The sequence below is a fragment of the Scomber japonicus genome, chromosome 18 (assembly GCF_027409825.1).
Source record: "Scomber japonicus isolate fScoJap1 chromosome 18, fScoJap1.pri, whole genome shotgun sequence".
Lineage (NCBI taxonomy): Eukaryota > Metazoa > Chordata > Actinopteri > Scombriformes > Scombridae > Scomber > Scomber japonicus.
This window is the reverse complement of record NC_070595.1, coordinates 24,520,997-24,541,723: the sequence shown is the minus strand read 5'-3', so window position 1 is coordinate 24,541,723 and position 20,727 is coordinate 24,520,997. Positions and strand designations below refer to the sequence as shown.

The window sequence follows — 20,727 nt, the reverse complement described above, 5'->3', positions numbered from 1 at the left end:
GATTACAAATTACGCCAATTACAAAACATCCATTTAAAAAAATCTTACAGTTAAGGCAACATCATTAACAATTTGGTATGACTCCCCAAAAAAAGCACAAATATTGACACCACAATGAGAACCACAGGTAGTAAAAAAAACCAACAAGAAAAAGTGGATTCTGGACACTTCCACGCTTGATTAGAAATACTTTCTATTACATTTTTAATACATTTCATACAACAACAACAAAAAAGAAAAAACCTCTTCAGCCTTAGAAAGTTACAAATAAACAGATATTTAAAAAGCCTCTGTCCCGAGCGGAGTATAAACTGACAGTTCGTTGTGCTACGAAGGACAGAAACTTTTTCTTATGGTTGTTTTTTTTTTTTTTTTTTTTGTTAAGTGAATGAATTTACAAAAATCTCCTGCTGGCATGTTTTTAAGTTAAATTCAGCATTTAATACAAAATAGCTGCCTTTATATTTAGAGAGAGAGAGAGAAAAAAATGAGTTGCAATGATGCTGCAAGGTCATTAATATTCATGTGAATTTCTTTCTTTCACATGAAACCTGTGCAAAAGAAATGATTATTTGTATTTCTGCATCATTTGATTGAAATCAAAAAAATAAATGGTGCAGTATCCCGCTGATTTGCAGGGATATTGTGCGTTTTTGTTTTTGTTTAAAAAAACACTCTAGGTAGTTTTTGAGAGAGAGATAAGAAACGGAGAATATACCAAAAAAATAATGTTATGACCCTGTACAATTAGTTAAATGAATGCCAACTTGTTTCTAGATTGTTTCAGCTATTGCGGATTGAAAATGTCCGAGTGAGGGAAGGAGGGAAGGAGGGAGGAGAAGAAAATGGACGGCAGAAGTTTGAGGTTTGATAGTGAATAAAAAAAAAAAAAAAAACTTGACATGACTTTACCATCATGTTTGTGTGTCTGTTTGTTTTTTTTAGAATCAACTTTACATTTATGTTGTATGGATTAATGTTGCATTGTTCTTCAACTTGCAGGCTACAAATGCTACAGAGTAAAAAGTGTAATTCTTCAATAATAATAATAATAATAATAATAATAACTTGTCACCACAACATTTAAATATACTGATTGTGCTGACCGAGACAAAGAGCTGGAAGACTCAAACGTGTGAATCTTCATGTTGGAAATACATTAGAAAAAAAAAGAAAAGAAAAGAAAGTCATACAAACAGACGGACAGCATGATTTCTTGCAGTGTTTTTCTTTCTTTCTTTCTTTTTCTTTTTAATGGCTACCTTATAGTCGCCACATGAGAGAGAGGCAAATGTCAGCTGTCTTTCTGATCGTGCATCAACCACAAATTCAGCTGATCGAGTTTGGCACAGAGAAGCGAGTCCACGTCTTGTGCGATGAGGGACCGCTCGTCTTTCGGGAAAGCTCCTCGTCTCGTCCTGGACGTCGACGACAGCCCTGTTTTTCCGACACCGACGAGCGGCTTCTTTGGTTTTCTGACCTCGCCGACTTCAAGGAACTCCAGAAATCGTTTGACGCGCCTCTGGCTGAACCACGACTCGGAGCCGTTGCGGCGACTGAGCGGCACCTCGAATATCGTCTCCAGGCGACTGAAACACGAGAAACAAATTAAAATCAATGACTTCAGTGATTTAATTAAGTCTATTATGATATGGATTATTAATTATGCGCCAATATCACTTTTTCATTCAAATACAAAGTCCAGAAATCTAAATATATCAGCAGTTTTTGAGCTATTGGATGCATCAATTTTTTTAAACAATAGCAGTAACAATTTGAGGTGTACTTCTTGTGTAATAACAGTAAAAAAAAGTGAAGGTATTTAGGTAAAAACATTTTCCTCTGGTGTCATCTTCTAGTAAAAAAATTCACCTGCAGATGAATCATTTTGACTTGTTGTGCACTTACAGGAAAAAAAGTGAACTGATGCAGCTGCTTTTGATTTATGTAGTTTAAAAACATTTTCTTTCCTCTGGACAAACTTTATTTTTCTTTTCACTACTAGCAGCAACAATTTAAATGAAAACACAATATTTTATAAGTACTGTGTCAGTGCTTGTGTGTCTACAGTTTCCTTTAGTCTTGTTTGTGACTCTCTTTATATAGTAGTACTAGTAGTAGTAGTAGTAGTAGTAGTAGTAGTAGTAGTAGTACAGTAGTAGTAGTACAGTAGTAGTAGTACAGTAGTAGTAGTACAGTGTAGTAATACAGTAGTAGTAGTAGTACAGTAGTAGTAGTAGTAGTAGTAGTAGTAGTAGTACAGTAGTAGTAGTAGTAGTAGTACAGTAGTAGTAGAGTAGTAGTAGTAGTAGTAGTAATAATACAGTAGTAGTAGTAGTAGTAGTAGTAGTAGTAGTAGCTTTATTGTCATTTTATTGAAGGTCAGACAACAATATAACAACATAAAGATAGCACTCCCTGAGCCATAAGAACATTTAAGACAATTAAAAACAAATGAAGACATAAATATAGTATTGATAATCTATAAGGGCAATAAAGTGCAATAAGTTTTTCTGACTTCTTTTTAAAGCCACATATAGCTCTGACCTGTAATAAGATTTAAATGTACGACTCAGTGCAAAGTCAGAGATGTTTTATTGTTGTAAAGTCTTTAAGGGAAAAGGTGACGGAGCTGTGATGATGATGTTGTTTGACTGTATTTATATTTGTTAAAGATTTGTGAGTTTTCAAAATACCTTGTGTCTGTCTGTGTGTCTATATGCACCATTTAACATCTTAAAGTTATAAATAGTAACTGTTTGATCTGGTTGACTTGTAAACAGCTTAGTCAAAAATATATCTTTACATTTTTTCTTCTTATTTTATTTCTTCTGTTTTATTTTATTTATGCATTTATTACATTCTTGTTTCATGTTCTGTTGTATATTTGTTCTTAATGTTATTTCATATGTTATTTCATTCTTTATTTTACAAGTGCAATTATTTTGTGAATGCAGATTTCTTTAAAAAAGAGGGGAAAGAAAAAAAAAAAAAGTTGCTTAATATTAAACTTACCTTTCGGGGGGTTTGCTGAAATTCTTATTGGTGTAAATTTCCTCCAAACTGAACTCCTTCTTTTTCAGCCTGTCGTTTAACATAAAGAGGAGAGAAAAAAACACAACACACAGTTACAATCAATCTGTATATTGATCAGAGTGTTATAGATCACAGACGTTTATTGACTTCAACATATATTCACGTTCAGTGGTAGGTCAGAGTGTGACCCGATAGAAACTGTCCTACTTACAAACGAGAGGCACAAGACTTTTTTTATTAATGATCTGATTATTGATTATAAACTGGTATATCTTAATTTAAATATCAGTGCAGGAGTTTGTTTATTTGAAGGCTCAAAGAGACAAGAGGTTAAATCTATAAAGACCTTATTAACCTCATATCTATGTAACTTATCCCAGTGTTAATTATCAGCCACACAGGTGACACTAACAGATAACAGCTGCTTCACATCTCCTGTGAACTTGCTAAAGTAAACCAATACTTGATTCAGAGCTCAGGCTATCTACAGATAATAATCTAAATTGTTAAAAAAAGAGAGTTCTTGTATGTGTCCGTGTCGGTGTCGCTACATGACAGATAGGAGACACAGAAATGTCACTTTCACTGAAAATGAAAAGTAGGTCAAACTGAAACGAGTGAATGTGGTTAACGATGGCAGAGTGAGTTCACACCCAGACCCAGCTGCACAGAGTGAGAGATAGTGATCTACCGAATCTCCGAGCAACCTGAAAAGCTCCTTTTAGAAACTCGGTAACCAACAATATGAATATTATCTAACATGTATTAAAAAATAGGCTATAGAATAACATACATATATTTTTTAGATACTGCAAGGCACTTTTTGCACACAGGAGTATTTTATTATTATTCATTACATATATATTTGTCTTTAGTACAATTTGGGGGTATTTTTAGTAATTACTTTTGGATAGTTAGAGATGTGTTATGTGTTATGTTGTCTTAAGTGTGGATGTAGCTCTAGCTATTTCCTGTGAAAGATCAACTTTCATTCATGTAATATTGATGTGCGCTGTGAAAACATGTGTGTGAAATGTTTGTTGTTGTATGTTTTCAATACAGTTTCCACGGTGCGGTAAGGACTCGATGAATTAAAGTTGCTGCTTGACGTCCACCTGCTATTTGGTGGATTTAATAAAAGAAAACCTAACGCACCAGTCGAGACACTCTATTGTTTTCAATCCAAGGACTGCTACAAAAGTATCTATCTATCTATCTATCTATCTATCTATCTATCTATCATAGTTATGTCTCTCATTGTACTGGTTTGTCCTCTTGTGCTAAAGAATATATTCAGTTTGACATTATTATTCAGCCTTATGGCAGCAAAGGAATTATGGTAGTTTATCGTGGTTACTCGCCATGTATACCTGGTTTACAGAGTTACATTTACCAACTATCCTCGATCTAATCCTGTTTTTCTTTTGGGGTTTTTAGGAAGAAAAGTGCCAAAATTCTCTGGTTCAAGCTCCTCAAATCTGAGTAATTTCTCTTTTTTTTGTATAATAATATCATTGAGTTGTAGGGCAGACTCACCATTTTCTGGCATTTTAAAGACCAAACAACTAACCAATTAATCGATAAAATAACCAACAACTTTAAATTGATAATAAAAATAATCAGTTGACATGTTGATTTTTTATATGTTTACAATAAGACAGAAATAACGAAGTATAGACCCATTTATGAGCAGTAAGTGAATAAGTAATAGCAATTGATTCAATGAAATATAGTAGGAACACACAAAAGAAATAAATGTATAAATAATATCATGTGCAGTTGCTGATGAAGACCATGAAATATGGTTGAAACCTCAGAAAAGCTAATGAGTGGATCTTTTAGCACTGAACCTCCACGCTGAAAGAAAACGTACCTGATGGGCTTGGGGAGGCCCATCGGCGTCAGGTTGTTCTGAGGTTTGGGTAAAGTTTTCCGAATTCTGATGGACGACACTTTTCCTCGTTCTTCGTGCTTTTTCACCACCTGAGATGATGAAAAAAGTGAATTAACTATATTAAAGCATATAGTAATAACCAAACTACAAATAGTATAGTGATGTATAATCCAGGTGATAGAAACCTGGATCCATCTGGGAAATGGAAATATCAGATTTTTTTAAGAGGCTGAAATATAATCTATGAATGATTTACAATGTTTAATTAAGCTTTTATTTCAAGCTGCAGAATATAATAAAGCACTTTGTTCCTAATATTTTTATAATTGACAAAAAAGTATGACAAAAGTGTTCAACACAGAGACTCGATGGACTAAAACTTATGAATGAGAGCTGACTTTACTGCCCAGCGACCCCCCAGCGACCCCCTGACTGAGCCCGAGAGATTCAGTTCCCGGTTAAAAAAATAACACAAATATGCAAGCAAGAACCAGACAACAAGCAGTCGCATTTTTTTTATTCCTGTGGAAACTGAAGCAGAGAGTTTCTGTGAAATAACTTTAAAAGATAGCTGTAAAAAAAAGAAAGCTGATCATTGCAGTCTCAGGTTTCTCTTCGATGCGTCTCGAACGAGATCACAGGACCTTAACAAGAACGATCGCCCTCATTGTTTGTTCATTACACTGCAAGACTACGGTACTACTATAACTCTGTGTGTGGGAACACCCATTATAATAAAAGTGATGCATGACAGTTTTATTCATAAGACCCATAATTACATATTTGGTGTCACATCAAACATAACAATATGATTCATCTCAGTAATCTACAAACAGTATTGAGCAGTATATTACTAATGTTTAACTCGCTCTCACTGATATAAATGAGATGATAAGCGCTGGTGGGATTTATTGTAGAGCTGTTCTATTAGACTGAGTTAGTCAACTGAAACCAATAAAAATTAAGAGCGGCATGAATTAGTCAGTTAATGAGAAGAAACTCATTGATCAGCAACTATTTTGATAATCTTTAACACCCTGTTAGGAGCATGACTGGTTTAGGTGGTTGTTTAATTGTATGTGCCTTGAATTGGTAGATTGTGTTAGGTCAATACTTTGATAGAAATAATAAAAATCAGTTTAGAAATTAGTATAAGTCATATTAATGATCAGGGAAAGCAAGAGTGTATCACTACTTATCACTTTATCAAGTAAAACATTCAATAGTTTTTAGCATTATGACCATTTTTATACCTTATATACAGATACAACTCATAAAATCCTAAATATATCAATACTTTAGTTGCAAATGAGATAACTGGTAACATCAAATTATATTTTTTACATATCATTTTCTACTGCTGTCTGTTTAAGGGTTGAAACAGAAATGCCAAAAGTTCTCAGGTTCCAGCTTTTCAAATGTGAAGCTTTGTCTCTTGTATGTGTCACAATAAATTAAATATCTGAGTTTTTGACTGTTGTAATACGTCTCCTTCAGCTGTGGGAGATTATCATGCACATTTCATACTATTTTCTGACAACTCAGAGACTAAAAACTAATCGGGAAAATAATCTGCAGATTAATTGATAATGAAAATAATGGTGTGTTGCAGCCCTGCTTTTATGTCATTAAATGAACTGCTTCTTTAGACTAATAAACAATCAAAAGAGGGTATATATAAAATTATGTACATCACACCTAATGTAAAAGTGCAATCATTTTGGTGCACTTCATTGCAGATTACACAAAAAAAGTTGTATGAGCTTTTTTTTAAAAAAAGTAAAATATATTTAAGGTTTTGTTACACCTGTCGTATGAGATGTTTTTATGTGAAATAATGTATACCTTGATTTCAGAATCGGACAGAGCTTTTTCTTCTCTCATCCCGACATCTTCAAACTCCTGACTGGACGAGCTTGTGTCCTCGCCGTCATCCTCCTCCTCCTCGAGCGGTTGTCGTCTCTCGATCTTACACTCCAGCGGACTCCTGCTGCAAAACAAACCAAGACTTCACATGAGCACATCACTGACACATTTCAATGAGTTAAAAACACCTTTTTATTACAGGTAGAAGAAGAAAGAGGGGTTACCTGCTACTTGATTCCATGGCGGCACCAGAGGAGTCGCCTCTTTGGAAGAATCCTGGATGGTGCCACGTGGAGGAGCTCAGCGGAGACGCCAAAGAAGAGGAGGAGGAGGCAGAGGCAGCGGGAGAGGAAATAGTATGAGTGGAAGTGCCGGGGCTCGCTGCGGCTCCTCTGTTATCGATTTTCTTGGAGAGGAACGCCAGGGGGCTCGAAAGGAAACAGGAAGCAAGAGCTGCGAACGAAGTGCTGGGAGAAAGTGCGATACTGGGAGAGAGGTGTTGGGAGACGCCGTCGTATGGGGCGGATCTCCTGGACGGGTACACCTCCTTACGAAGGCAGAGAGGGGCAATCTCCCGCTCCACCTCCACGCTGCAGACGGTGTGTCGACGAGCCCGCTGCAGAGATTTGTGAGTGTGAGGGACGAAAGGAGTGTGTGTGCTGGACTGGTGATGGTGGTTGTTGTGGTTATGATGATGGTGATGATGATGATTGTGGTGGTGATGGTGCGATGTGTGAGTCTTGTTGTGCTGCGGCGAGTGAAGATGGGATATCCACGGTGTGTCATGGGAACGGAGTGAGGGGATTTCGGGGCAGGAGTAGCTGCGTAACAACCTCCTAGAAAAGCTGCTGTTGGTTTTTTCAGACGGTCGCAGACCTGACGTAGAGAGGTCTGCGTCCTCCATGGTGACTGAGTTTGTCGCCTCTTCACCTACACGTGTCCTGCTATATAAAACCCTGCATTTCCTCCTTTGGTTATCCACTCTCCTCGGCTTACTGTTCACCCTTCTCGCACTGGACCTTAACCTAGAGACGCTAGAGGGTTCAGGACTCATTTCTTTTCCATCTTCGACATTCTGTGATTTTTCTAATTTCACAAAACAGTTTAAATTACTTTCGGAGGGTGAAAGAGCTGGTTGATTACTTTCAAAAGGCGTCATTTCAAAATAAACAGGGTCTGTAGAAACTTTAACTTTGTCATCATTAGGCTGGCTCTCTTTGGTTAGGACGTGAAGGCTATCGCTACATTGCTTTGCCTCTTCGGCCCCACGTGACCTAGAAAATGTAGCCGGACTTCTCCGATCTGTTCGGAGTCTCTTAGTGGGCTGGTTCGACTCCGTTTTCCAGGTCTCGTCTCTTTCGATGTCCCGGGAGGCGTTAACATCTGCAAGTGTGACCTCTAGCGACTCCACTGGCAGTTCTGATGAGGTAGCGCTGTCTGACGTCGTCGTAGCTGCTTGGATCGGTGATTTCTGTTTCCGTGGCTTCTTGTTTATATTCCTGCACTTGTTTAATTTCTCGAGTGTTTTTAGATCCGAAAGACGGTCGTCAACTTCTGATAGCTGCTTCTGCTCGGCTTGTTTTGTAGAAGCGACTCCCGCTGCGGTTTCCACATCCATTCTGTCATCGAGGTCTACGTCAGGTTTACCAAGACCAGTTTTTGTCTTCGGTCTTTTGCATGAAGCACTTGGTTTAGCCTTGCTGCTGCTGCCGCCTTTCTGATTGCTCTCACTGCTTTTAACCAGCGAGCACACAGTTGCAGCATCAGAGACACATTCAGTCTGCATGGGTAATACTTTTTCATTTAATGCACCGAGTGTTTCTTGCCCATTTTTACCTTTCCTACTTCCTCTTGTTGTAGCTGCCTGTCTTTTCCTAACGGGTTTCAGCATTTCCTCCTCGCCAGCGTCTGAAGCCACGTTTAATAACTCTCCATTTCTTTTGTCCTCTGTCAACCTTTTCCTCTTCGTCATGTCTTGGTATTGACAGTCCACTTTCACCGTTCTCTTCGTTCCCCCCAAACCTGTGGCTGGGTAACTTTCAGTGCTACGCTGACATTCGAGGTTGTTGAGGTGTTGCGTGTCCAAAGTGGGATTTGTTAGAGTGCCTTCATTAGCATAATTATTTAAGGTACTCTGGCGGTTTTGTCGGAGGCTTTGTCGAACTAAACGGCCGCTCTCTGTTTTCTCAGAGTCCTGGTGAAGCCAGTCTGTGTCTGGCTGAGCGTAACAGGCCGAGGAACATAACGACAAAGTCTTATCGATATCACCGGAATCAGATTTGTCTGAATTAAGGTGCAATAGCTGCTCCCCCCCAGTCTCCGACTCTTCCTTTGTGACTTCGAGTATAAGAGTCTTAGAGGCAACTTTCTTAAACTCAGATCTGTTTCCTGCGCGTCTTCTAGGCAGTGGTTTAACCCGGGCAGGCAGTGTGCTTTTCTGTTCCTCCACAACACTTTCCAACTGGGATTCATGTGAGGCACTTGCATCAACGGAGGGCTGTAACAGGAAAGAGGACCTAATAACGGACCCAACAGGTTCTGACACCTGCTCAGATACAAGGCAGGTTAAGGGACTGTGTTGCAAAGGCACAGAGTTTGTCTCATTCTCAGTTATTGCACATTCATCATCAAATGCTAATTTCCTAGAATGTAAAAGAGCAACAGTCTTGTTTTTTTGTTCACCTTCTCCATCACAGAGCCTCGTTTGAGATAAAGCACTCTCCGGATTTACTTTATGGTCCAGATTTCCATTTTCATTTTGTCCTTCTGGCACAAAAGTGTTGCTTGGCTTTGAACTTTCACCTCCAGACTGCATGTCTGTCTGTGGCTCAACAAAGTCCTCCAGTTTGTGTTGATGCTCCATGGACGGTGGAGGACTATTAGCCCTGAAGAGCTTAACTGGAGTCAAAACTATCTCTGTGAAGCTGGCCATCTTTGATTTGAATGACTGAAACAAGGGGCCGATCACCCAACCTTTGGCAGCAGATGTATTTAGAACAGTCTGTTCAGTCAGTCCGTCGCTTGTGTCTATGTCAGATTTAGTAGCGTCGTGATTCAGCGTCGTATTGTCGGCTAACTGCTCAACTATGTCCGGGATCTTTCTTGGGGTTTTCTGATCATTTTGCCTAAAATGAAAACAGAAAATGAAAATGAGCCTTTCGGGTAAGTGAATTACAAAACTGAAACTGTCACTATCTCAAATTCAAAAGAATATGAAATGCTGAAATATATATCCTCCATTCATTGTTTGCTATTACATGTGATCTGAAACATGACTGCACTTTAAATACACCTTTAAAAAATTCACCACATTATGTCAACCTTATTTAATCTGCTTTTAAACCTTATATGATAATACAATTGAAGTTTGCAAAATTCTAAAGTTTCAGTTTCTTCCAGATAACTAAAAATGTTTAAATCAGAAACGTTTATATCAAACTAAATTATTAACCCTTACATACTGTTTTGACCCATTTGTACATTTGAGCACCTTATACACATTTCCTCTATGTGGACTTTTCCTAATGTGACTGATTTTTGAATATACAAAAATAAAATGCAAAATTATATATTTTATAACTAGTATACACTTCATTGTGGATAAATTAAACATTTATTAATGACTAATGGTGTGTAGAGACTAATATGAACAGTATGTGAGGGTTAAATGAGCAAAAAAACAGCAATCAAACTTACTTATTTTGGCAATCTTCTGCTGCACCAATATCAAATCCATCCTGCAAAAAAAAAAAGCATAAATATTTCAATAAATAAAGCAGCACACATTCATGATTAATCTGCATTTTTGCATATTTATCCACTCCCATTTTTTCTCAATTTAATTCATTCCCCTCTTGCAAAAATAAGACTTTTATCCAATAGATTAAGATTTTAAAAATCATTTTTATTTACAGTGAGTGAAGTTAAAATGAGTGACACTCAATTAACATGATCACCCATTGAGTCTTATGCATTCTATACCACTTGCACTTGTTCACCTCTACAATTTAGCATGATAAAAGAAAAAGAGGGAACAATAAAAGATTAATAGCGTACTGTAAAGCTTTAGTGGGTCATATTAAGACACTCGATTGCTTGTCTGTGTCAGATGCAGCAGACCGTGAAGGAGGATTAAATCACTCAATTAACCCGCACGCCCCGCTCAATGTACAGGTCTTCAATGTTGGCATACACACTCGTACAGTACAGCTGCTGCACAGATTAGACACCAAGAGCTTTAACTTGCATGAAAAAAAACAAAACACACACCAGCAAGGACGTGAAGACAGGCGGTCAAAGAGAGATGACAGACAGACAGACGTCAGAGAATATTTAATGCAATAAAAAAAAGAAAAGAAAAAAGACTGACCTGTTTTTCATGTGAGTTTGCGCTTTCAACTCGCGGCTGCTTGGGCTGTGGTACTTGCACCTACAAGTCAGACAGATGCACAGACGCTTGCGTGAGCGGTGACTCATTTCATTACTCATGAATGTCTAAACAATATCATTAAAAGTTACACTCCACTACCATGCTGTTCCCACTCTCCCTCTGTCTCTTTGTGGGGGACGAATCCTGTCTGGTTGGTTTCTGAGCTGCGCTACTGTCCTTGTCGCTCTTCTTTTTAGGAGTCTGAGCTCTGATCCCTTGAACACGACTTCTTTTTCTGCTGCCGCCGCCAGATATTCCATCATTCACACAGCTGTGAAACGTTTCAAAATGTCAGAAAAACAATCAGCCCAAAAGTAGCAGCAGCAGCATTTTTGTTTCAGATACAGTGAAGAGAAGAAAATATACACCGTCAGTCTTGAATCATAGAAATATATTTGCACTGGAACCAATATCTAACATACTGTATACTGGTGCAACATAATCAGGAATATACATGATTAAAATAAGACTTCTGATCACCAAATCTGCTTAAATCTGATCATTAAGAGCAGGGAACAAAATCAGCACAAGCCACAAAGCAAAAGCTGGTTTGAAATTATGCAAATGGATTCACTCACCAGCCAAACTTACACTATATACTGAATGATCTTTTGTCCCTGCTGTCTATTATGCTGTAATTGTAGGCTTTACTATTGTTTATTTCTGGTTTTATTGTCTTGTCTGTATCTGTATGTTTGTTGTGCTTTTGCTGTATTTTGTTTTGTTTCTTTGAATATATTCTGTTGGTCTTTATGATATTATGTGTTTGTTTTGTCAACAGTTTTTTGTTAAATGTTTTTGCCTTGTTATATTTTGTTAAGGGCACTATTGAAAACGAGATGGTACATCTCAAGGGTTTATCCTACTAAAAAACGAAATAAAATAAAACAATGGTAATCTATTGAGTTTCTGCAACATTTGGTCAGTGGACTAAAGAGTTAATTTTGCACCCTCATTACGAGTTGTTGCCAAATGTTCTGTGAATTTATTACAAAGGTTTTGAGGTGACTAAAGGGTGCAGGTGCATCCATTTAACATAGTGAAACTTTTTGCTGTTTAAACATGTTACCAGTATTTAAAAATGAATGTTAAATGGTTTCTACATCGCAGGTCAGAGAGTTTATGTTGCTCGTTCCAGCTGGCGACAGGACACACTAAAGCTATTGTTATATATCAGGACAGGAACTAAGTGTTATTAGACATCTGCACCATGCATGATGACAACATCATATTTGATCAACTCCACCTGATGAAACTAGACCCCTGAAGCTGTTGCGATGACAGAATTTTCTTTTACTAATATCTGGTCTGGTGTCGGCTAAAATGTCTGCAAGTCCTCAACAACGCATCAGACAGCTCATAAAAATAAAAAGATAGAAAAAATAAAAGTCTGTGCCAAAAAAAAGCAAGGAGGGGGAAAAAATAGACCAAAAGCAAGAACCACAACAAAAAAAAATGGTGCCAGGAGAACTATACCTGGGAGTGATGGAGGAAAGGGAGAGGAGAGGTGGTGGAGGTTCACTGTGGGGGGGTGCACTATAGAAAGGGTTTGGGGGGATAGCATCTTCATCCATTGGGCAAACTATCTGAGGGAGCAAGTCAGAGGAATAAGTCAACATCCCCTTTCCCTTTCTCTGTCTCTCTCTCTCTGTAAATAACAGTGGAAAAAAGAACAAACATGCCGGATATCATATCAGTATTAAACACTTTAAAATAAGCCTTTGAAAATAATTAAATCTTCACTTACTTTTTTTATTCTTGAGGACGGGGTTTACTCTGCAATAAAGAATAACAGTTATTGGTTATTTAAAGCTACAACAATTAGTCAATTAATTAGATATCAACTATATAAATTAACCCTCCCTGTTATCTTCCTGTCCTCCTCGGTCAAAATTGACTGTTTATAAAGCATAAGGTATAAATCATCACCCAATTCTGTGTTATACTTTTTAATCCAACATTATTCCAACTTCTAACCACGTATTTTTACCCATATGGATATTATATATTATGGTCAGCAATCTTCATTAAAATGAAACTATACCTCATTTTCTGAGTTAATGTGGGTTAAGAAGTCCAAATTCTCTGATTAAAGCTTCTTATATGTTAATTTTTTCTGGTTTTATGTTTGTATGTGTCATGTTTAACCATATTATGACTTTTTGTAGATCAAACAAATAGTTGATTCATCCAGAAAATATTTGCTAATGAGAATAAATCGTTTTTTGTTGTTGTTTTTAAAAAATAAATAAATCACTGTCGAAACGATGATGCACATGTAAATTGAAGAAACCACTTTCATAAATACAATATCACAACTAACATTATATCATTATTATTATTATTATTCTTAGCTCAGAGACAAATTCGTAACACCTTTGTCTCCAACAGGGACGATTCTAGAAGAATAAGACATACAATGACATACAATGCCCTGCAAGTGTTCAACCCCCCCTGCTAAATTACACATTTGACTGGATAACAGAAATTACAGCAATAAATATTAATACTAAGTTGAGTAGTCTACTATAGTGTATAATAATAATGGTTCAGAATAAAAAAAAAAAATCACAGATTTCTACAGAGAGGAGCCTGAGAATAGTTAATGAACCCTGGGGGGAAACAATATTAATGACAGAACGATCCAAAATACATTAAACCTGTTAAAATAAAAACCATTTGAACCTGAAGCATAAGTGTTTGTCCTATGTCTAACAGACAGGCTCACAAAATAATTAAAGCTGTATGATGCATGGCAAATTTATTATAATTATTATAATATTTATTTTTTTAGGAAATAAATACAATTATTATTTATTTATTTATTTATTTTTAGGGGTGCTGAGATCAGATTTAGGGTTTAAAAAAGGCTAAAGGCCACTTGGTCTCCAATCTTCAAGCAATTATCGTTTTTATCCATTTTTTTTCAGTATTGCTCAGAGCTACAGTCACATTTTACGGAAAGTTAGCTACATCGTATAACCATAGAAACCGCTGCTAAAGATAGCTCATTAAAAAGGGGGGGATTTAAAATGAAAAGGTGTACATTTTATAGCAAATGTTTTTTTTCCAATCGAGTGTAAAAAAAACAAAAAAAACAAGGTGGCGTTTACTTGCTGGAATGAACACCTAAAATCCAAACTTTTATACGAGAAAATAAAATATTAGCCGAGCAATATTAACACGTCCGTACTCGTATAAACGCTACCATAAAAAAAAAACCTGAGGGTGACTTTAACATTTTGAGCTTTACTGTAACTGGGACAACGTTAAGGTTTTGCCGACATTCATACACAAGGCGAGTGTGTGTATCATTACAGTGGTGCACCAGGTAGTAGTCGTAGCCGGGAGCTGTCATATTTCCTAACGGTTAAACGCTGTCTTTGAGTAGAAACTAAACACCTCGTCAGCTTATAGTTTGGTCAAATGATGCTATTGTAGTTATATAATGTTAAACGAACTTACCAGAAGCGTTTAGCCCGGCTGTGGGGGGGGGGTTTGTATTCCGACCTCACCGTAATAAACAAGACACGCCGGACGGACGGACGGCGCCCTACAGCAGCAGCGACCCGCATATGCACCCGTTTAGGTTTCTACAAATCCAAACTGACGGAGAGACGCCTCGGCCAATCACAGCCCGAGTTAGTTTACCGCTCGGAAAAGCGTTGGAAGAATCCATCCAATCACAGAAGACATCGATGAGGTTATGGTGAGCGGCCCAGCCAATAGGAAGGGCGGAGCTTCATCGCGTTCTTTTATCCTCGAATGACCCCACGTTGGTTTCAGCTAAACGAAGGGTGTGACGTCAGTGGTGGAAAGTACAGTTTACTGAGAACTTGTACTTTTACTTGACTGTTAAAAAAAAAAGTCACATTAAATCTTCTTTGATTCAATATTGTAAAACTATAAAACAAGCAAAATACCAAGAGGGGTGAATACTTTTTTATTTTTTATTTACAACGACCTTGATAATAAACATAAAGCATTTATAGCTATAAAGAATTTATAGCAGAGCTGTTGTATTGGATTGAATTAGATTGCACAGGTGCACCTAATAAGGAGTCCAGTGAGTATATATTCTGTCTTTTTGCATGTTCAGTCTTTATACCTCTATTTATTTTCTGCTTTTTTGCACACACACAGTTTTGTTTCATATCAGTATGCATGCACACAGTCCAGCCCCACAACCCAAGGGTGGCACCAGAAATTTGGGGCCCTGTGTAAGGCTTGGTTTGGGTACTCAATACCTTTAAGGTATCCACTGAAATAAATTTATACCTATTAGTATCAAAACGCCTCTCGTCAAATGATACCTGTAATCAATCCTTTGTGCACCCAGAGCTAGAAAATATGACTATTTGTATGGACTTGCGCACAACCAATCAGCCCATCAACGCAAGTGTTCTTCATTTAGGGTGACATGTGATTGTCTGAAAGTGTTACTCATCTGAAGACTAAACATTAAGATGTGGAGGAGTGGTGGCATTTTATGAAATGTAATGCTCCTATTCACATGATGGGTGTCAAATGAAGTATTCAATTGGTATCCGTATCCGTAAATATAATGTAGACTCTTTGCATATTTTAGTACTTATACTCATAATATTTGACATAAATTTTGCAACCATTACTCTATTTTTACCTAAGCAGGGATACTCCTTGTAAAGGAGTATTTTTATAATGCAGTATTTCTTTTGCTTAAGTAAAAGAAAGAATTGCTTCTTTCATCACTGTACACAATTTCACAGTTAAATATGGTTGGATATTTGCATATTGAGCTGTGGAGACAGCAGACAGACAGCAGCATTTTCCTTGTCACCTCTAACCATATTTAACACTTACAACTATGTCCAGTTTATATTGTGGATGTTTATCTTCAGCCAGATTTAGAGTATATGCAAAACACTCTAAAATAACAAAACACACCCATCGAGTACCTTATTGGGAACACCTGTGCAATCTAACATAACCCAACACAGCTCTGCTATGAAATGTTTTTATGAAGCTTATATATTTTCACTTTTTGATGAGGTCTTAATGTAAGGAAGAGCTGCCGTATTGGATTGCATAGCTGTTTCCTTTTAAAAGTGCTGGGAGATAATACTGGTGTATCAGTGTGTGTATATGTAAAGTAGCTATTACCCAGTGGTATCAACCAACCAAGCCAGTAAAACCTGATCCGAAGCGCTGTCATAAATGCCTGTATATAAAATAATGGCTTAAGTATAATCAGCAATCAGTAAAACAAGTATTATCACTGTGCAAGTCTGCAATTAAGCTTCAAAGTAAAATGAAAGGAGAATGGCTTAAATCAACACCACATACATGACTTATTTATTTAAAAACAATGTACAGAAAATGATAGATTTGGCAGGAAAGACGAAGACAGGAGAAACATGAATGCTGACAAAGTGATGATTATGATTCATTTAATCGATGCTGGTTATCGATCATGTGTAGAGCTCAAAGTCTAATCTCTTGGAGCTGTAGAACTGAGATCCCTCCTGGTCTAACCTCCTGCAGTAAACACCACTGCTGAAATAGCCTTCGTCCACCCAACCCTGCAGAACAGACAGTAAGAAGATTAAAACCAACCTGGTGAGATTGAGGTTAAAAGGTAAAATCCCCCCCCTTCTGCAACCCAGCAATAATTGAAACCAACTAGTAATGGGAGCAGAGGGGGATTTACTTTACAGGTACATTTTATTCGCATTATAAATCCAAAATGGTGTAAATTACCCAATAAAATTACTATAACAGTTATTATTTTCTGTTTGAATCTATAGTGTGCTCACAGTTTTAAAACAGCCATAATTAAGTATGATCAAAGTGGCCACTGCTGAATTTGCTAAATGTCTTTATTTATTGTCATCTTGCTTCCTCGCTACATAGTGATGACAACTTTTTTTTTTTTTAGGTGTCACCCAGTGATAAAACATAACTTTTAATCAATGTAGGTAATAATTAAAGTAAATTAATAATAATATTTACAGTACAGATTTAAATTATTACAGTATATTATGGTCACTTGAAATTCATCATAGAAAATCATTAAATAAAATAATTAAATACAACTTTGATTTGTATTTGATTAGTTTCTGAATGTGCTGCTGTTATGACGACACTGTCACATAAGCTAATCATAGGTTTGGTACATTTTGTGCACATTTGAACACAATGATCACATCAATCACGCTCCTGTTTTAACTCAGTTAATTCAACTGAGACCAATTTATGAGGAAGGGATTTACTGTACAAGGACAGTAAATCCCTTCCTCTTATACTGGTTCAACAGTGTGGATTTACTGTGTCTCTATACAGAAAATACACACTCAGTTCTTATTAGTCCAGTACGTCCACCACTAGCTGCTTTCACCCTGATGGATATCACTTTCATGTGATTTTTAACATTTGCTTACCAAACTAGAAGGCTGAAACAACAACAATATAGTAGATTGCCCTTTTTACAGCCACAGTTTGCATGCATGCATTCCCAGACAAAATCTCACAAAAGTCACCTACAAACTCAAAGAACTGATTTTTTAAATTGTTGTAGGGCAATACCTGCATCTGCTGGCTGGTGAAGGGGCCGTAGATTTCTGATTTATCCTCGTTCTCCCATCTGTACTCCCACATCACTTCTTCGGTCACTGAGAAAAAGACAAAATTGGATTTAAAAAAAAGACATATTTGATATTTTAAAAAAGACTCCACAACAGGAATACAGGTAACAATCAGAAACCTCTGTCGTCGTCCTCGTCCTCATTATCCTCCGCTGTGTCGGTGTACTTCTCATCAAATTCCTCTCCAAACATGTCAAGTTCATCTTGTTCTTCACCATCGCCGGATTTCTTCTCCTTCTTCTTCTTCTTGCTGCTCTTGTTCTTCAGTGAATAGGCCAGCTTTTCATACGTTTGCTGATAGATCCCAAACACCCCAGATGCAACCAGTCTGTCAGCGAGTGATGTGAGCCTATCAAGCTTTTCTGTATCCCTTTTCATCTCCTCTGTGGGTTTGCTCTCTTCCCTCAGCTTTCCCTTCTTCCGTACTCTGAGGCCTCCCAACCGACGGAGCGCCGCTGTGACCGTCTCTCCAGGTTGCAACAGTTCAATCAAAGCTTCGGTGAGCTGATCCTGTGTGTAGGATGCCAGGGGGTCCTCTGCAGGCTCCATCTCCTCCTCCTCCTCCTCTTCTTCTTCATCATCTTTGTTCGCCAGCTTCTCTTCTCTCTGTTTCTCTTCCTCAGCTTCATCCTCATCACCTGCTCTGCGCGTCCTTTTGGCTCCAAGACCTTTCTTCTTTTGTTTGAAGGGTTGCTCTTTTATTCTCACCTGGAAAAAAGGAGACTTACATTATACCACATTGTTTTGAACAAAATGTTCATATATGGAGTAAAAAGTCCTTAAAATGCAATTTACCCAGTCAATGTTGTCAAGCCAGTTGTCTCTAATCTGTTCTTCCTTTTTGACAAAATAGTTTCCCTCTGAGTCAAAGTGTCCTTCCTGCATCTCCTCATCAAGATTGAAAGGTGTAATAGAGACTCCCTCGTCAAAGTCGATTGTTGCCCCCTCTTGGCCTGGAGGAAAAGTTTGGTATTAGGCAAAACAATTTGAACATTAAAAATCATATGTGCACAAGAAATAATGCTTCATATCAGGGCATACCTTCCACATCATCACTGGCCAAAATATCATATTTGCTGGTCTGTGTTTCCTCGCCTTCATCCTCTTCGTCACTATCAAGGGAATGTTTGCCCTTGAACCTGGAGCCTGGTCCGCTCACAGCCTCACAAGTCTGGTTCAACAGGAAGAGAAAGACAAGCAGAATGTTAAGAGTCCAATCCTGCACCTGTTCAAAGCACGCAACTAGAACATGTAATTGACAATGTGTGACAATATGATGTGACAAGAATCTGCCTCAGGTCACAGTCATTTTGTTTAAAAATGCATTGAAAAGTTGACCTGAAGCTTATATGAGGCTTCAACAGTCTGAGTTAGTCACATCAAGAAGATATCTGCCACATTTACAGTCTTTTTAGCATCAAATTCCCTCTTTGTGTTTCCCTGTTGTGGAAGTATAGTAACACAAAGAGGGACTTTGGCACTAAAAGACTGTAACGTTGAAACATATCTACTTGATTTGACCCATTTGGCTTCAGATCAACTTTTAAGCACATTTTTTCACAGACAGGAGACTGTGGATTTTGTCCCCCATCACTTACATTGAAAGTGCATTACGAGGGCATCTTCTAATGGTCAGTATGAACAGGAAGAATGATTACAGCAAGAAAAACCTGTTTCAGTATTCATTTGGGCGCGTTCTTTAATGGCAGGTCCCATTACCACTAAAACACACATTTTTACACATGCCACTAGCTCTTTATGCCTCTGTTTCCCACAAGGTGCAACCTGTATTTTAGCCCTCATTATCAAGAGTCTGCAAGGTAAATCTGAGGGACAAGAAAGAAGAAAAATCCTAATTAATTTCCCCCAACACGGCATGAACAGAAGGAATGATTATGGCTGAGAAAAAAAATGTTTGATTAATCCTTCAGTTTGATTTATCTTACGGAAAAATAAGACGTCCACAATCACTATTTTATGATCTAACAGATTATTTTTGTAGAATATGATAAATACAACACGTTTAAATTGTGTTTTTACAGCTCTCATTTGTTAATAAATGTGACCCTGAACACTATGCAAAGGTCAATTAAGTAGTAAACAAGACAGAAAGCTGCTATAAAACGGCATGGTTTGGGGTTTTTTAGAAGCTATAACCTCTCATTAATCCTACTAACAACACAACATGTTCTCCTGATGCTCCACAGTTCTCCATTTCTCTTTAATAAACAACTATCTCTCAGTGGAGCAGTGTTTACCTTCTTGTTTGGGACTTCTTCCTCCAGGTCCAGATCACCGGCACCGTCCTCAAATGTCACTTTTCTTTTCGGCATGGTGCTACAGAAAAAAAGACGGGAGACACAATCCAAAATAAGGTCAGCTGCAATCGTAAATCTTCAGGTTTATTTCTAATGTTGTGAATATTTACACAGAAACCACGTTAGCTTTGTGGCTAAAAACGTTAGCATTCAGCAGCAGCGTGCAGGACATGTGGAGCTTTTATTTAAATAATCCAGATAACGTTTGGTTAACTACTACAACACAACTTTTATACGCTGTTTTTGAGTGTAAACTATGCTATACTAATACGATAATATTTATAAAAACGTAAATAGCGGGAAAAACATACTGAAAGCGACGGCCGTTTTTCGTTTCTTCTTCGCTTGTTATTCTTCTTCTGTATTTTATTTGGCGTCGTGGCTCTTTACCGCCATCAAGTGGTGTGTGGAGGGACTGCAGGATTTTAACATGCAGGCTTTTAACCCTGACATACTGCTCAGGGTCAAATTTGACCAATTTCTTTACATTTTTTTATTTATGTATTTTATTTAGCCTTTATTTAACCAGGTTTGTCCCATTGAGATTATAGATCTCGTTTA

At 37.5% G+C, this 20,727-nt stretch overlaps 2 protein-coding genes across 2 annotated transcripts; both read right to left on the bottom strand.

The window, feature by feature from the left end:
* Positions 1 to 337: 337 nt before the first annotated feature.
* Positions 338 to 14,790, bottom strand: prr14 (proline rich 14). The gene is made up of 11 exons (XM_053338486.1): positions 14,691 to 14,790; positions 12,973 to 13,001; positions 12,702 to 12,811; positions 11,325 to 11,496; positions 11,166 to 11,225; positions 10,493 to 10,533; positions 7,021 to 9,921; positions 6,776 to 6,920; positions 4,910 to 5,019; positions 3,016 to 3,084; positions 338 to 1,589 (listed from the first exon to the last, which is right to left on the bottom strand). The coding sequence occupies exons 3-11, from the start codon at positions 12,797 to 12,799 to the stop codon at positions 1,295 to 1,297; spliced, it is 3,891 nt and encodes a 1,296-aa protein (XP_053194461.1). The 5' UTR covers positions 12,800 to 12,811; positions 12,973 to 13,001; positions 14,691 to 14,790; the 3' UTR covers positions 338 to 1,294.
* A 1,743-nt stretch (positions 14,791 to 16,533) lies between these two features.
* cd2bp2 (CD2 (cytoplasmic tail) binding protein 2) lies at positions 16,534 to 20,520 on the bottom strand. Its single transcript, XM_053338518.1, has 7 exons — positions 20,478 to 20,520; positions 20,107 to 20,185; positions 18,890 to 19,019; positions 18,644 to 18,801; positions 17,968 to 18,556; positions 17,790 to 17,875; positions 16,534 to 16,786 (listed from the first exon to the last, which is right to left on the bottom strand). Exons 2-7 carry the CDS (start codon positions 20,179 to 20,181, stop codon positions 16,676 to 16,678), a joined length of 1,149 nt encoding a protein of 382 aa, XP_053194493.1. The 5' UTR covers positions 20,182 to 20,185; positions 20,478 to 20,520; the 3' UTR covers positions 16,534 to 16,675.
* Between the last annotated feature and the right edge of the window lie 207 nt (positions 20,521 to 20,727).